General features: G+C 32.3%; 4 protein-coding genes and 1 non-coding gene across 5 annotated transcripts in view; 3 read left to right on the top strand and 2 right to left on the bottom strand.

Moving 5' to 3' along the window:
* LOC129796090 (zinc finger protein 431-like) overlaps window positions 1-16406 on the bottom strand; it is a 382644-nt gene that overhangs the window by 296821 nt on the left and 69417 nt on the right. The gene's annotated exons all lie outside the window — the stretch shown is intronic.
* Window positions 296-780, top strand: LOC129796277 (uncharacterized). Its single transcript, XM_055838071.1, has 2 exons — window positions 296-430; window positions 607-780. The coding sequence occupies exons 1-2, from the start codon at window positions 393-395 to the stop codon at window positions 752-754; spliced, it is 186 nt and encodes a 61-aa protein (XP_055694046.1). The 5' UTR covers window positions 296-392; the 3' UTR covers window positions 755-780.
* LOC129796274 (mitochondrial import inner membrane translocase subunit Tim10) lies at window positions 780-1256 on the top strand. The gene is made up of 2 exons (XM_055838067.1): window positions 780-930; window positions 1000-1256. Exons 1-2 carry the CDS (start codon window positions 780-782, stop codon window positions 1137-1139), a joined length of 291 nt encoding a protein of 96 aa, XP_055694042.1. The 3' UTR covers window positions 1140-1256.
* Trnar-acg (transfer RNA arginine (anticodon ACG)) lies at window positions 1334-1406 on the top strand. The gene has a single exon. It is a non-coding gene; the product is annotated as a tRNA-Arg (tRNA).
* LOC129796270 (uncharacterized) lies at window positions 3293-9371 on the bottom strand. Its single transcript, XM_055838064.1, has 2 exons — window positions 7502-9371; window positions 3293-4606 (listed from the first exon to the last, which is right to left on the bottom strand). Exons 1-2 carry the CDS (start codon window positions 7586-7588, stop codon window positions 4376-4378), a joined length of 318 nt encoding a protein of 105 aa, XP_055694039.1. The 5' UTR covers window positions 7589-9371; the 3' UTR covers window positions 3293-4375.

Below are 16406 nucleotides of genomic sequence, written 5' to 3'. Positions count from 1 at the left end.
AATTTTCACGGAAAATTGTGTTTTTTGTGACCAGGAAGCGACGCCGCGTCGACTGGCATCGCCAGTTCAAAACGCTCAAAATCCGCGCCAGAAAAGTCGTGCAAAATTCATGTTTCACTTTTGTATCAGAAATGCTCTCCCTAGCGGATTTTTTCTGATTTATTTTAACTTTTATCATTTTTCATACCCAAATAATGAAAAATAAATTGATTTAACTTTTTAAAAGAAGGAATCTGTAGATTATTTACTAAGGAATTTATTTCACAAAAGAATCCAGCAGAAAATTAATGTTTTTAGGGTGAAAATTGAATCTAAATGTGATTGTTTTGTAAGCGGCTGACAATCAGCTGTCAAATCAATCCGGTTCGTGTGAAGGCGTGAGATATTTTCCCATGAAACTAGGAAAATTAGGAAAAATCGGCGTCGGTTGGTAAGTAAAATTCACAAAAAAGTTATTAGATTATTACCTATAAGTTTATTAATATGAGAATAAACCTTAATTACATTAAAAACTCTTAGAATTTGCAAATCTTCCTGAATTCTAATGATTTTGAGGTTATGTTTAGAGATCATTCTTTTGTTAATTTTATTTTTTTTATCCTTCAGGACAGTGATAACAGCAGCTGGGATATACGCATTCGTAATCTCAAAGCGTTCAATTGATAAGCGTCGTCATGAGAGTATGAAAGTACGAGAGCGTATGAAGAAAGCAAATTTTGGAGAATACCCAGCGAGTTCCCGGAAATTTGACTGAATAAGGATACACGCAAGGAAGCACAATGGCAGCAGCACAGCTAAAACCGTCGGAGCAGGCAAAGCTGCAGATGATGCAGGAGATGGAGATTGAGATGATGTCAGATTTGTACAATAGAATGACAAATTCCTGCCACCGGAAGTGCATTCCTCCCAAATACAGTGAATCAGACCTTGGTGAGTTTTCACCGGATATTCTGGCTGCATTTTCAATACATTTCTAACATTAATATTAAACAACTTTAGGTAAAGGTGAGAATGTCTGCATAGATCGGTGTGTGGCAAAATTCCTGGATATTCATGAGCGCATCGGGAAGAAATTGACAGCAATGTCGGTCCAGGATGAGGATCTGATGAAGAAAATGGGCCAAGAGGCGAAGCAGTAGACTTTTTGTTTTTTAATTTATAGGAAATTAGTAATTGTCTCAAATATAGACTGGCTATAGGCAACATGTACAAATGATCTTCCGTGTACAGAAGCTTAGTCCAGTGTGGAAAGAAAAGCGAATGATCTTTGGTCTATTTTTGCCGCATACGCATACTGATAAGCGCGATTTTCTATTAGCATCGATCAACGTGTGGTCCTGTGGCGCAATGGATAACGCGTCTGACTACGGATCAGAAGATTCCAGGTTCGACTCCTGGCAGGATCGTTTTTTTTTTCTTCTCTTTATTGCGGTTTTGCTTTTAATACACGCAACACTATACGAGGTGACCTGACTTTATTATTTACAGGACTGAAAAGTTTTTGGGGAGACTATTTTCTATTACTTTAAAACAAATTCCATATAATTTGGCTTTTATCCAGTAGGAGAGGATAGCCAAAGTGTAAGTTTAATCATTTGTCCTATGACTCCCAAATCTACGACGTGCATAGGATCTATACTAACTTGCTTCTATTAATTTACTTACAGCATATAGCCCTAGATGTTGCGCGCTGTGTTAAGTGCCCATAGTGATGATGATAATTTACTTACCGTCCATTGCTCTTTTACTAAATTACACTCATCAATGAATATGGAAAAGAAATTATCTTTAGGATGTTTTTAGCCAACATAAACTCCTTTAAAAAAAAGGAATAATGTATTTTGATTCAATTAAGCATCAGCAATTGGTGCAGAGTCCATCATGATAGGCTAAACAAGAAAAGGTCGTAAGTCTATTCGAGCGCGCCGGTAAATCTTATGACCTTTTCTTGTTTAGCCCGTTTAGCACGTCTCAGCAAACTCCTCCTCCTTGTTGGATCAAATTTAACTTTTCCTAAACATTTTCAAGAGAACTATTGAGGAAAGTTGGTAAAAATTGGAAAAATTAGCATTGTTTACCTTTTACTTTTGACAGCTGTCACAGGTTCGAACGAACCGAAAATTTCGAAGAATTTCGGATGATTTTTTTACGTTTAGGCGAAAACACAAAATTTTGTTTATTTTTAGTTAGAACTTATTTTTATTGAAAATATTATCCTAATTAAACTTGACTTTCAATGCGCAGTATGTACACGGAAAGAAAAAAGTTGAGGCGGCGCAAAAATTCAGTACTTTTTACAATAACAAGTTACAATGTTATTGTACCCGCCACTGTCCTTTTGCACTAGCCGGAGACTCCAGCTGTGCCAACTAGAAATTCCTGTAGAATCAAATGAGATTTTCTGCTCTTCTCACACATTTGTCACTGTGGCTTTTCGTCGACTGCGCAACCTTGTCTCGTATTTGCTTTATAAATCTTGTGCAGATGCGTGACATGCTACTTCAGTCGACGGCTTTGCCGACTTGTGAAAAGACGAGATATATAATTTTAAAGATATAGATGTCTCTTTTTCTCCAATTATGGCATACAAAAATCAAAACGAATGAGACAAAATGTGTGTGCATATACGCCATTTCCTTCTGACTCATTGGCGACATAGCCAGATTGTAGTTGAGTTAGAAGCAAACTCCAGCTCTGCCAACAATGTAACAATTCTGACGCCAAACTGTTGGCATAGCAAGAGTTTCCAGCTAGTATTAGTAGTTATTTTTCTCCGTGCTGATTTTACAGTGATGTTTCGAACTAAAACTTCATTCAATATTCATTTAATATTGAGACATCTGTAGGACCGGAAACAGCAAGATAAAGCTCTCAATATTAATTAAAATTAAAATGTAGCATGATTAATTCGGTAAGGTATCACTGTACAATATACAAAAAATTCTCATTAATGTCTTTTGCATTGAAAATTAAGAAGATTAATCGTTATAAAATTAATCACAACATCCTCGTATTTGTTATGCTATTACACATATTTATTTGTTCTGCTGAGGCACAATCGCAAAGCCACCACCGTGACCACTTGCGTAAATCACTTTCAGATAACTCCCCTATCGTGTGATTCCCACTTCCACTCATCTTAAAAAGCAATAATGTTTACAATAAATTGAAAAAAAAACTGCCTCAATAAGCTGTTTATCAATATATATTCATAATTATACGTGAAGACAGATAAATAATCTCAAGTGTTGTGTCGGTTATATGTGCGAAATTTAATGAATGAAAAATAACATTAATTCATAATTTTTTTTATTTCTTTTTATATGATTGTTACAATTTATGTTTTCTTCACTTCTTCGGCATTTTGTTGTTGTTGAATTTTCTGTTAATTCCCGAGCAATGTGACAAATCAAACATTGTAGATGGTAAGTTTTCAAAATATTACGTTTATTTTTTTTATGTTTATGGATGACAATACTGAGGATTTATTTAAATAAAATGTTTCAATTTAAATTGTTTTATTTTGTAATCTACTTTTTTTCAAAATATAAAAATTATTTGTTTATTGTTTTGAGGGTGTTAAATGAAATATAGATGTTTGTGAAAACAAATACTGTTTCTATGTAAACTGCAATATTTTTTTTCTTTAATTAAACCCTAAAATATAATTTAGAATATAAAATGATTATCTATTTACTAAATTGGTCATAGAGCTCAAAACAAATATTGTTTAAGAAAGATTTTACACGCATAAAAGCTAATTGGGCTAAGCCTAATGCTGCTGATATAACTACAAAAATTATTAAAATTCTAACAAAACTAAATAAAGTACTAATAAGTAGGAAGGAACAGGACCTCTCTCATGAGATATCAATTTTTGTGATCTTTAAATATGTTTTTTTTAGTACATATTAAATGTAACAAGTTTTCTTTTATGCTTGTGTCAGTTTTCTTTTATTGTTTTACATGTCTATGTGATCCGATTAAATTAAATAAAATTAGTAAATCCAATTTATCATATATTATAATTTAATTTTTTTTTAAATTATATTATTAAAAAAAATACAAAATGTCAGAGTACATTGGCCATAAATAGAAGTTTATGCAGTTATGGAGGAGAAAATATGTTTGTATGTATAAAACTAATAAATTGCACTTGCCTATATGCTTATGCACCCTAAATTCTTTTTTTTATAACCTTTTATTTTATTAATTTATTGTAATTTTATAAATGAAATGAATTTTCTGTTTCTTTTTCTTATATTTTTTTTGTGTGTGTAGATTTTTTTTGTATCATGAAGAGAATGGCACTAAAGGAGACAATTTGTCTTATTTCACTTCCTATCTCGATAGAAAAGCATTAAGGAGAGAATCTTCAGGAATTGTCAACTTTCTTCCTCTGCCCAAGGTCCCTGCATCTGTACACGTAGGCACTTACGGAGAGATCATCATCTGTACGGACGCACTGCTTGTGCTCCTCACAGACGCATGTATTCTTCATGAAGTAGTCTACTTGTCGTGTAAATGGTGTGTAAATACCCCAGCCACACGGTGAGTTGTTTTGACAATATTTTGGCTTTGGAGCTTCACTTTCGGCCACACCCCTCTGCAAAAAAATTTTTTTTTTCGTAATTATCATTATTTTATTCTTATTGATATTTTTACGTTAAACAGATCTCCGAAAAATGTCTTTACGATCTATTTAGCGCCCTTAGCGGTTAGTTTAAAACTTTACGTGCTTTAGATATTCTTGAGAGCCTTCATTTGAACCCGATTTGATCAAAATCGGACAAGCAGGACAGAAGATATGTTCGATTTTCAATTAAAAAATTCAGATGGTAATTTTAGCCAAACAGCTTAACCGATTTCAAATCACGGTTCATTTTTAAACCAATCGTTGAAAAAGTATTAATGCCGACAAGCGTTCAAAGTTTTACATATTTTTACAAATTTTTACAGGTTTCTAACCTCAAAACTTTAACTTTTATTTTCCCTCAAGAGAAAATGTTTTTTTCGTCTTGTCTTTCGACAATCTTGAAGTAATTGAACTTCACTACACAGAGATGTGAAATATATCGTGAAATGTTAGATATAGATTTTAATTCTCTAGCGATTGAAAAAAACTCGAATTGGCCACTTTGGCCACCAAGGGTTAATTATAAAATTTAGCAAAAAAAAAAGTTTTTACGAACTTGAAAAAAAATAAATAAAATGAAAAGGTAATCTTTGGCTATAAAAAATAATGTTTTATTTATCATATAATTTTATGTCTTTTCTTATTTAAGAACTTTTTTCATATAATACGCATAACATCCTTTTTGGCGTAATTTTGAATATTATTTTACTGATTTCACAAAAGTTTTGAGACTTGATAATTAATAAAACATATAACTATGATCTATATTGTGTATAAAATAATCAAAAAAAATAAAATCTTGCTTTAAAAAAAATACTCATTTCCTTTAAAACTTTTAGTGATTGTCTCCGTGAAATATAATGCTTTATATTGTCTCTAAAATTCTAGTTTGTCTACAGGTAAATCGTTGTGATTTCTACAACAAGGAAAAGTTCAAGAACCTCCATGATAAAATTAATTTGCTGAGAAAAAATCTCATTGGGAAAATTTCACTCCAAGGCGCAACATAGAATAAATTATCATTTAAAAAAATTCAATGTTGGGTTTTTCCCGAATGTGGAGAAAAAAAGTATAAATGGGAATAAATTTGAAATATTTATAGTGGCCCTTATTGGTGATTCCAAAACAAGGAATGGGCATCATTAATTAATAAATATCACGTGAAAGAAATGCAAAACTTAATGGAAAATTTTTAGGAAATTTTTGGTGGAAACGCATGTTGATTACAACTTGTTAATTGCGCCTTAAATTCCGTCTGGTAAATGTTTGTGCGTAGCCACTCATTGGTTAACACACCCATTTTCTCCTATATATTTCTACTTTAATCACTTTTAAAGCTGTGTGATTGGGGGGGGGGGGGCTCTTCTCCATCATTTGCCACTTTAATCAACCTTTACAATACATGTGATTGTGAGTACGGAAGAATCCTTCAAGTTTCTCCATCAAGTTTTATGTTTAGAGTAATATTTTTTTTTACAATCTTATCAATAAAATGAGATTAGTTGATTTTTTTTCTCTCTCTTGAAACTCCTTTTGAGCACACTCAGGGATTTTCTTATGCTCACCCCACACCACAATGAATGGCCTGTTCGATTTTTCTGATGCAACCCACAGCGTTGGTGACTTCACTGTTTTTTATGCTTACAGCAGCGTGGCTGTGTTGTACATACAACAGGAATTTCATTCACAAAAAGTAAATGTTTACAAAATATACCACGACACGATATAATAAAAGTGGCGGGAAATAGCAAGAATCAGGCGTGTGGTAGTTGAAAAAAATGCGACTCGCAAAAAATCGCGAATTTCTGATCATTTTTTTTTCAAGATAAGTTTTAGAAGATACTGGGGTAAAAAATGCGTCAATTTTAGGAAAAATAATTTACCCCTCTGGCAGGAAAAGAAAATGAAATCTCAATGATAATTTTTTTGCAATAAAGAATTTTCTTCGAAGGAATTCCCTGAAAATCTCACATGAGTCATTCTTATCCAAGTCTCCCCTATGAAAAATATAACTTCTTGACACTTTTTATTCTCATAAACGAGTCTATCTAAAAAGATTTCTTGACCTATTCTAATCAATGAAATATCATATCGATGTACGCATTTAGTGGAATATTTTTTTTCGCTCCTGCTCTGCTATATATGTATATGGGAAATAAATATACAAAGCCAAACTATACGTATATATCCATATTTTTCGGTATCATCTTTAACCGCTCATTTTGCTATTAGCAAACTGGTCTGTATACAATGAAAAAAATAAAAGTTTGTATAATGGATGATATATAAACTTGTCAAAGTCACCAAACTACGCAGTTTAAAGGAGTTTATAGAGAGAAAAAAAAAGAATCACAACCAAAAAAAAATTAAGTAAAATGTCCTACCCAATTTGACTTAGGAATTCCATTCAAGAAGAAAGAAAAAACATCACAAACATTAGACCATTAAAGAATGATGCTAACTTTTGAAAATTGATTCCTAATTGGATGTGATTTTGATTTATATCACAACACCAATTTATTCTTTCTCATTCGTCACTCTGTGCGAAAACAACTTGGCTTGAAAGAACGTGAAATGATGGTGAACATAAAAGAGAATTTAATGCTAAATTCATAGCAGAGTGCAAAATATTTTTATTGATCGTGAAATACAATTTAATTATTCTCTTCCATTAACAGGATGCTATTTGATAAATCCACGAATGGGACGATTACGATGAACATTTTAATACCAAAAATCGTAAAACTTTTTATTATTATTCGCGATTCTTCATTGCACTGCATTGAGATTAATTGCAAAGACATTTCGGAGAACTTCTTTTTTTTAAGTCCTATAGTATTAAATTTGTAGGTTGTCACCTCTTACCTTATTCAAGATTGATGCACCATTTGTTGTTGAACTAATAGCCAGTCCAATCAGTAGAAATAGACACAATTGCGGGATTTTCTCCATTTTTTTTATACGGAAGTTTTTTTTACCTTAACCGTGTAAGTAAATTCTTTTTTAAAGGAAGCTTTGTTATTTGCTTAGCACCAAAAAATTAAAATCACTTTTACAATTCTTCAATGTAACACAAGCAAATGAATAAGAACAATCGGAAGCGATAGAATTTTGCGTTTTCTTTTGCTCTTGAAACGAACAAGTGTTCCCAACGGCAGACAACTCGTGAATGAAGCCTCGGACTTCACATGCTTTCAATTTATAAGCGGCGTTTTCATTTCAACCATTCAGCTTGTCGCTTGAGACATTATTCGTTTTATGAGCACTTTTCTCAATGGTGGGGGGAATTTTTCAGTCCGCTATGTATTTTATGTACTTCTCATACAATCTTGCCCTTATGATCATCATACACTCATACTTGTGCTAATATACACAAAACTAATTCGTATTAAATTATTTCTCACAATACACGAAAAAATCATATCATGTGAACTAATTTATCAATTTTTTTTTCAATTACAAACATCCCATTAGTACCCCTCCATACGATTCTATATAACGAAAGCTCGAAATCCGTAATGTGTGTATACGCATATAGTAGATTTGAGATATAATCTGTTTTCCACAGAAATTCACAATTTCCTTCATGATTAATCAAAGAAAATGTAAGAGCTATTTAAAAAAATCTAATTGACAGAATTCGCAGAAAATAAAACCAACATAAATTTTAATTAATTTATGAGTTTTTTTAATTTATGTATTCTTTTTACAAAAGCCTATTAAAGGAATAACGATGTAAAATGGGAAATGATTTATGTGAATAACGATGAAAAAGTAAAATACGGCCGTTAAAAAGGTGCAGCAGATATACAAAATGAACCCCTCGTTAAATATATATTTTTCAAATGTAAGAGCAGATGGTCGTTGTTAAATCGTTTAACGACATTTTATCTAACTAATCGTACAAAAAATAAAATTCTGAGGGTATGCATGCATAACCCTGAAATTTTTTTAAGGCAATATAAAAGTGTTTTTTTTTACGAAACATTCAGAGATAAAATAGGCTTCGGATTAAGATTAATTGCTAAAAATTCATGTCTTGGAATAAATTCATTTTTGCATTATAATTGTTGATTAACGACATTCTTAACTAATACGTATTATATAGTGGTTCGTGAAACTCTACAAGTAGTATCTTAGAACATTACAACTTCTTAAAATGACCGTAAGAGGCGCTGAAACTAAAATCAAACTTTTCGTACAAGAAACTTTTAACTATTTTGAAAATTGCATTATCGATTTCTTATCGAAATTTTGTATGTTATACCTGAGAGCCGTTTCTGTGCCTTTGTATACATTTCTTACGGACCTTTTATTTTCCTTATTACTTTTTGCATTTTTAAAATTAAAACTTAATTTATTTGCATTCTAAGTTTTTCTCATTTAATTGGTACACTGAAAAAATATATAGGTCGCGTAACTTTGGTAAACTTATCATTGCACTTTTGCTAATATTTAACCAAAGGAGTTCATATACTTTCTACTTTAAAAGAGAATCAGAAATCCCAATTAGACATTTCATTTTCCACTCTAAGATTACCTGGAAAAAATTCGCCAAATATTTTTCTGAAAACCTTCAGAATGACGTCATACTGCGTTATGTAATTTTTGACAATGTAATTTTATCTGTTTTATATTTTGTGTATTGGAAGAGACAAAAATTGCAATTGTGACGTCAGTGTTAGCATTTTTAGAGAAATATTTTCTGCCATAATTTTGCTGTTCTCAGTGGAAAGTCTTTTTAGCGTTCTTTTTTTTCTGTTTTATTTCTCTTCAAGAATACGCCGAATCCAATTGTTTCCTCGAGTTAGGGTTTTTCCTATGGGAAGCGTTGGAAGCGTGTACCTTTGCATATTTTAGTGTACTTAATGAGGGGAGATAGTGACTTTCAATAGAACCAGGTATGGGGTAGTATTGTTTTTCTCACAATGCCGATTTTCCTATTTAATATTTTTTTCTTTTTCATTCCTAAAAATTGCTTCTACGAATTGTCTTCATTCCACGATTACTGGAAACTTGCATGTAAGACCTACATACGCGGTGTGTCTGATGCAACATAAGATCGACTAAACGTAATATAACATGATCGCAGTGAGACAATTTCATGGTAAACATGATATCTTCAATCCTATACAATTTCTGGATATCTGCAATAAGGTCATTATGGTAGTGTGTTGAGTATTGCGTGTAATTGCCCTTCGTTTTAACAAATTAAATTCTATATAGGTAAAAGATGTGAGAATAAGATCATTAAGTTATTACCTATAGTTCAAAACGACCATAGGAGCTTATAAAGGATTTTTTTCCTTTTACTAAGAAAACCAACACAAGGAGAAGAGAAAGAAAGATAGCAAGAAAAATATGTAAAAGGAATGAAAGAGAATCCAAATTATGTATTACATACGTAGGATTTTTTAGAGGGTCCCTGTGTGAGACACAACTTTGAGTAGAAACACAAAATGCTCTCAAAAAGCATGGTGTGATTCTGACGAGCCTCCATATTCGACGAATCAACGTTGAGGCACACGGGTGGCCCCGTAAATATATTTCCTGCGATAGTATGTTGTAAAGTATATAATATTTTCTATGACTCCGAAGATCAATGTAGGTATAACGTGTACACTGTACAATACAAAAGGGCAGACAACATGCGACAGAGAGAATGGAACCGCAAAAGATAAACGAGAGACCCTTCATCATCTTCAATTCTTATCAATTTACAACAACGCACATGAGGATGACTTTGTGCATGACAAAAGGAAAATTAATAAGAACTAAGAAAAAAAAAATTGAAAATTGTGACCTCATTGAAAAGTTTTCCACTTTACAAAATGTCCGGACCTTGTAATTGTTGGAAATAATTAAGAGAAAAAATTAATATGAAAAATGAAATCAAGTTATAATGAAATTTCCTAGAACGCAAAATCACGATGCTGTGAATGAGAAAAATTTCCACTCTTCTCATTCACAAACATAGATCGCTTTTTTTTGTCTGCGAAACATTATAATGAGTCATGTTTTAATGTTTAGGCAAAGACCACGAGCTTGAAGAACGATTAATTATGTACATAAGTGAGGCTAGATAATTTTTATGTCTATGGATTTCTCGTTTTCATCCTAAGTCTCGTTCATGGAGGAGTCAAAGTCAGCAAAAAAGAAAACCGAGATGGCCAATAGAGACTTTAATGAGATGCTCACAATTTTATAAAATATCACCCAGCTTGCATATTGATATTGTTTCCAGTTCTAAACTGACTAAAATCGGTTTGCAAAACCACTTATGTTGCAAATAAAAAAAAAGAAATTTATAGGTAAGGTATTATATTGCGTATGTATATCCATAAAAAAATCCTGCTATGGAAATAACTATATGCTGAAACTAAAAGAGATTTAGAATATTTAAGCTGAAAATTGGTAGATTAACATATAACTCCACGCAATGTTAAATTGTCGAGAATGCAAACAATAAAAGAAAAACGCATCTCAGTGCATGATTCTGGTCACGTAACGCATTTCTCATCATCTTTGGACCAACAAAAAGGAGAAGGAAATGGGGGCAATTGGAAGAAGAGTGGGGTATATCTTTGTAGTCATAAAATTTCTTAGAAATAATGCTGAAAAATCTGCTCTATATACCAATTATTTTGCACATTGTAGCCACAATTAAAAAAGCACATAACTTAAGAAAAATCATAAAAAATGATCATAAAACTGAGGAAATTATGCTGCGCTGAAGTGTCTGTTTTGAGGGTTTTGAGTATTTTTTTTTTAAATAAAATATTTTATTGAAATGGCCGCTGCAAAAAGGTTAATTATCACAGAGTCTTCTTTGAAATCTTGTTTTCCATCGCGAAATGATTGAATCATGAATTGGAATTATTGACGTCATTTTAGTTCTCATTTCACATTAAATTCAACTATATTATATGTACATGCTAAATTAGTATAATGAGATCATTATTATGTTTCATACTTAATCTACTATCAAAACATGTCTAAATGATTTATAATTTAAATTATCAAAAAAACTGAAAACTGAAAATTACGTCTCATTCTATTATTATTAGAAAATTTTTATTTTACTTTTATTTATCGATTTCGAATCCGTCTTTTGATCTCAACAATTGCGCATGTAAAATATCACGAATAGTAAACACAACATGAATTTGTAAATAATATTGCGTATTACACATACTTTGGCATATACGCATGATTTTTTAAAATTTTTCTCTTATGCTAAAAATCTTGACCTCAACTATATAGAAATGAGTAAAATTTTACAAGAATAATTTCATTTTTGGAACATTGTGTGCATTATTTAAATTCTTAAAAGGATTCCTTAAGAATTTTTAAACTAAAAAATTCCAACGATGCAATGTATGTACTTAGATTCAGAATTTAGAATTAAGTAAAAAAGATCAGGGTTGTATCAAGAAATCTATTTAGGGGTGTTGAATTTTTTACTTTTATATAATTGACACTAAAACTGAATTGAAAGAACGACTTATTACGCTTCACAATAAGTATTGACATGACTTAGGCTTACTAAAGCATATAAACGATTTCAATAAGCAGATTTTGACAATTTGTGCAAAGTAACATTTGAAGTTTCTTTCCTAACGTTTGACTACATATATCGATTTCAAAGATTTTTCGAATTTTGATGTAGTTTTTGTTTTGACGTTCAGTTTCTAAGAATTTTTTCAAACGTTTAACATTATTATAGTATGTCAGACGTTAAAAAATATAAATCTTTAGAAAATATAGAATGTTAGAAAGTTTTAAGTTCTTTTTCTGTTGATATTTTTCTAAAGATTTACAATACATTACATTTTTATTTTTATTTTTAGAAAATAAACGTCACGAGTATAACTATTTCAATAGTTTGACGTTTGTTTGTCGAATGTTTAAATTTGTGAAACATTAGAAAAAAAACGTCTCTAGTAAAATAGTTTAAAAAGTTAGAAAACAAAATTGCCTTAGGAGAAGTTTTTAAACGTTACAAAATGATTGTCAAAAGAACATTTTTAAAAATAAAAAAAAAACAAACTCAAACATTGTAAAATAAAAATCATTATAAAATATCAAAAGAAAAAGAACTTAAAACATTTTAACAATCATATTTTCTAAAGATTTATATTTTATAACATCTGACGTTTGCTTTTTTTATTTTTAAAAATATTGTACTTTGACATTCATTTTGTAACATTTTAGATCTTTTCTTAACGTTTGACAATTTTGTTTTCTACCTTTTCAGACTATCTTACTCTTGACGTTTATTTTCTAACTTTGACATTTTTTTCTAGCATTTTTGTCATTTTTTTCTCAATACTTGACATTGGTTCTGAAGTTTAAAAATAATGTTTAAATTCAAAGCTATCTTATTCTATTTCTTTTTCAGAGAACATTAAATTTAAAACCTGACAAACCTACAGATTTTTCGAATTGAACGGAATTCAGAAATTTTTGATACTGTAAAAAAATAAAAGGTTCCAATAGTTATATTCTTAATTTTTTTACATTGTCAAAAGCTCAGGAGAAATTAATTTAATCATGGATGACATCAACTTTGAGTCCAATCTCATGGTTTAAAATTTTTCTTTTACACAAAAGCTGGTATTTATGGGATAAGAGTAAAATTTATGAATGAATTATTATGAATTTATCAAATTGTATTACCCATATGCATGCACTACTATCAGTTTAAACTCATTGACCTTTCACATTAAATTAAATATATATTAATGTACAGTATTATGTGGATTTACTAGATGAAAGACGTGCACATGATGCTCATAAAATTTATGTGTGGTGTAGAAAATGCTGACATAGTAATCACAAAGAGTCACAAGATGGGCTAGCAGTATTATCAGAATACGAGTCAATTGAATTGTAATTAAAATGTAAAATGATTTTTTCGCTTTTTTTTAATCTCCCTCATCCCAATATTGCTGACGACGAACATTTTGTAATGTATAATAAAGAGTAAATCGTACGATTAAAGTGTGAAAGAGGAAGTGCGTAAAAAAGGTCTCTACGTATATGGATACAACATACAAGTTATGAGATAACTGATGTGAACTTTCTCGGTCACTGACTAAAGTGCATCAAATTAATTGAGCACGATTCTTGCGGACATCTCTGTGATGATTTGCTAATCGATAAAATTTATTCCAATTATTTCTAGTTCACTCAACCAATTGCCATTTTAAATTCTCAATAAAGGAGAAATCACAAATAATTATAATGTTTCATTAGTTAGTTATGTGTGCATAAATAATTCATTGTGACATGATGGCAATTGCCGACACACAAGTTAAAATCCTTATTGAATATCTTATTTTGCATATATCGAAGAATGGTTAACGTATGAGCAATTGCGGGCACATTAAAAATGTCTCTAAGTGACCCAAAACACTCGTAGACAATTAGACGCTGCAATTGGCGGCAATTGTACTGCAAAACTGCACCATCAGTCACATGAGAACTATGAGTGAGGATGCATACGATGTATTAGAAAAAAAAATCATTTGCAAAATGATCATCAATTGACTTGCAATTTCTTACTCTCATCGCATCTACCAAGTATCGTCACATTCCTAAACTAGATGGGTAATATGGTGACTGTATGTCTGTGGCTGAGAGAACAGAAGTCTCCATCCAATCCAGTCGACCCCTTTGAGTCTTCAGCTTCGTGGTAATTTGTACATGTGAAGAGTTGCGTAACAACATGCAATTTTGTCACGCCACTATCCCAAGTTTGCTTTTTCTCTTTCATTAAGCACTATCTACACTATCTATATGTATTCAAGATTGAAATATGAAAATACTTTACAAATAATTGGGGTCAATTCCAGACAGGCCCATTCAAATGCTCGGATTTTTATTAATAAAAAGGAAAGAAAGAATCTTAGGAAATGTATTAAAACAAGGAAATTTAAAGTTAAGTACTTCGCTATGTGATCCAGGACCCCAAGCCGCACACTGTAACGGCGGCGGCGGCTTGATTGTTTATAAGCTCCCGGCGGCGTTGGCGGCTTGTAAAAAAAAAATATTTTCTAAGACTCGTCGGCGGCGGTTTGAAAAATCGCATCGGCGCCGGCTGGCTCACGCGGCTTGAGCTTGCAACGCCTTGGGGAACTAGTTCATCCATTACATTTTATGTTGCCAAGGATGCCCGAGCACTGATTTTCAGGATTTTGTAATTTTCCACAGAGTTATGTAAAAAAAATCAAAAAAATTTCTATCCGTGAGAAAAAAAATTCTATCCGTGAGAAAAAATTTCTATCCGTGAGAATCAATTTTCGTTATTTAGCAGTGTTCTAGGAATGTCTCTTGCAGGACCACAACCGCACACAGTAACGGCGGCGGCGGCTTGATTGTTTATAAGCTCCCGGCGGCGTTGGCGGCTTGTAAAAAAAAATATTTTCTAAGACTCGTCGGCGGCGGTTTGAAAAATCGCATCGGCGCCGGCTGGCTCACGCGGCTTGAGCTTGCAACGCCTTGGGGAACTAGTTCATCCATTACATTTTATGTTGCCAAGGATGCCCGAGCACTGATTTTCAGGATTTTGTAATTTTCCACAGAGTTATGGAAAAAAAATCAAAAAAATTTCTATCCGTGAGAAATAATTTCTATCCGTGAGAAAAAATTTCTATCCGTGAGAAAAAAATTTCTATCCGTGAGAATCAATTTTCGTTATTTAGCAGTGTTCTAGGAATGTCTCTTGCAGGACCACAACCGCACACAGTAACGGCGGCGGCGGCTTGATTGTTTATAAGCTCCGGCGGCGTCGGCGGCTTGTAAAAAAAAAATATTTTCTAAGACTCGTCGGCGGCGGTTTGAAAAATCGCATCGGCGGCTGGCTCACGCGGCTTGAGCTTTCAACGTCTTGGGGAACTGGTTCATCCGTTACATTTTATGTTGCCAAGGATGCCCCAGCACTGATTTTTAGGATTTTGTAATTTTCCACAGAGTTATGTAAAAAAAAATTCAAAAAAATTTCTATCCGTGAGAAAAAAAATTCTATCCGTGAGAAAAAAATTTCTATCCGTGAGAAAAAATTTCTATCCGTGAGAAAAAAATTTCTATCCGTGAGAATCAATTTTCGTTACTTAGCAGTGTTCTAGGAATGTCTCTTGCACGACTACAACCGCACACTGTAACGGCGGCGGCGGCTTGATTGTTTATAAGCTCCGATGGCGTCGGCGGCTTGTAAAAAAAATATTTTCTAAGACTCGTCGGCGGCGGTTTGAAAAATCGCATCGGCGGCTGGCTCAAAAGGCTTGAGCTTTCATCGGCTGGGGGCACTGATGTGATCCCCTTATTGCACTAGCCTGTGGATGTTTTCAAAAATGTCAAGCCAGCAGTGACATTTCCAGAGTTTTATCAAGCCTTCCTCAGGGAATGAATTCTCTTAGAGTGAAAAACTCCCGTGATAAACTCCTAAAGGCTTTAGCGCTATAAGAGAAACGTGAAAATCGGGAAAATCTTATGGAAGTTTATCACGGATACATTATTTTTCTTAGAGGATCAAGCCCACGTGAAGTTTACCTCACTTTTTTCCCTGCAAAAAGTCTTCGGGAGTTTATCACGAGAGTTTTTTACTCTTAGAGAATACAGCCCCAGGTTAAATATTTAAAGGAAGACTGCTATACAAAAATGAAAATATATTGGCCGTTTCAATTCAGATTAAAATTAAAATTATAAATTTTAGTAAATACTTCAAAGACGCATCGATTCGGACATATAATTTTCCTCAGGTCAGTAA

The sequence above is a fragment of the Lutzomyia longipalpis genome, chromosome 4, assembly GCF_024334085.1.
Source record: "Lutzomyia longipalpis isolate SR_M1_2022 chromosome 4, ASM2433408v1".
Classification (NCBI taxonomy): domain Eukaryota; kingdom Metazoa; phylum Arthropoda; class Insecta; order Diptera; family Psychodidae; genus Lutzomyia; species Lutzomyia longipalpis.
This window is presented reverse-complemented; position numbering and strand designations above follow the sequence as displayed.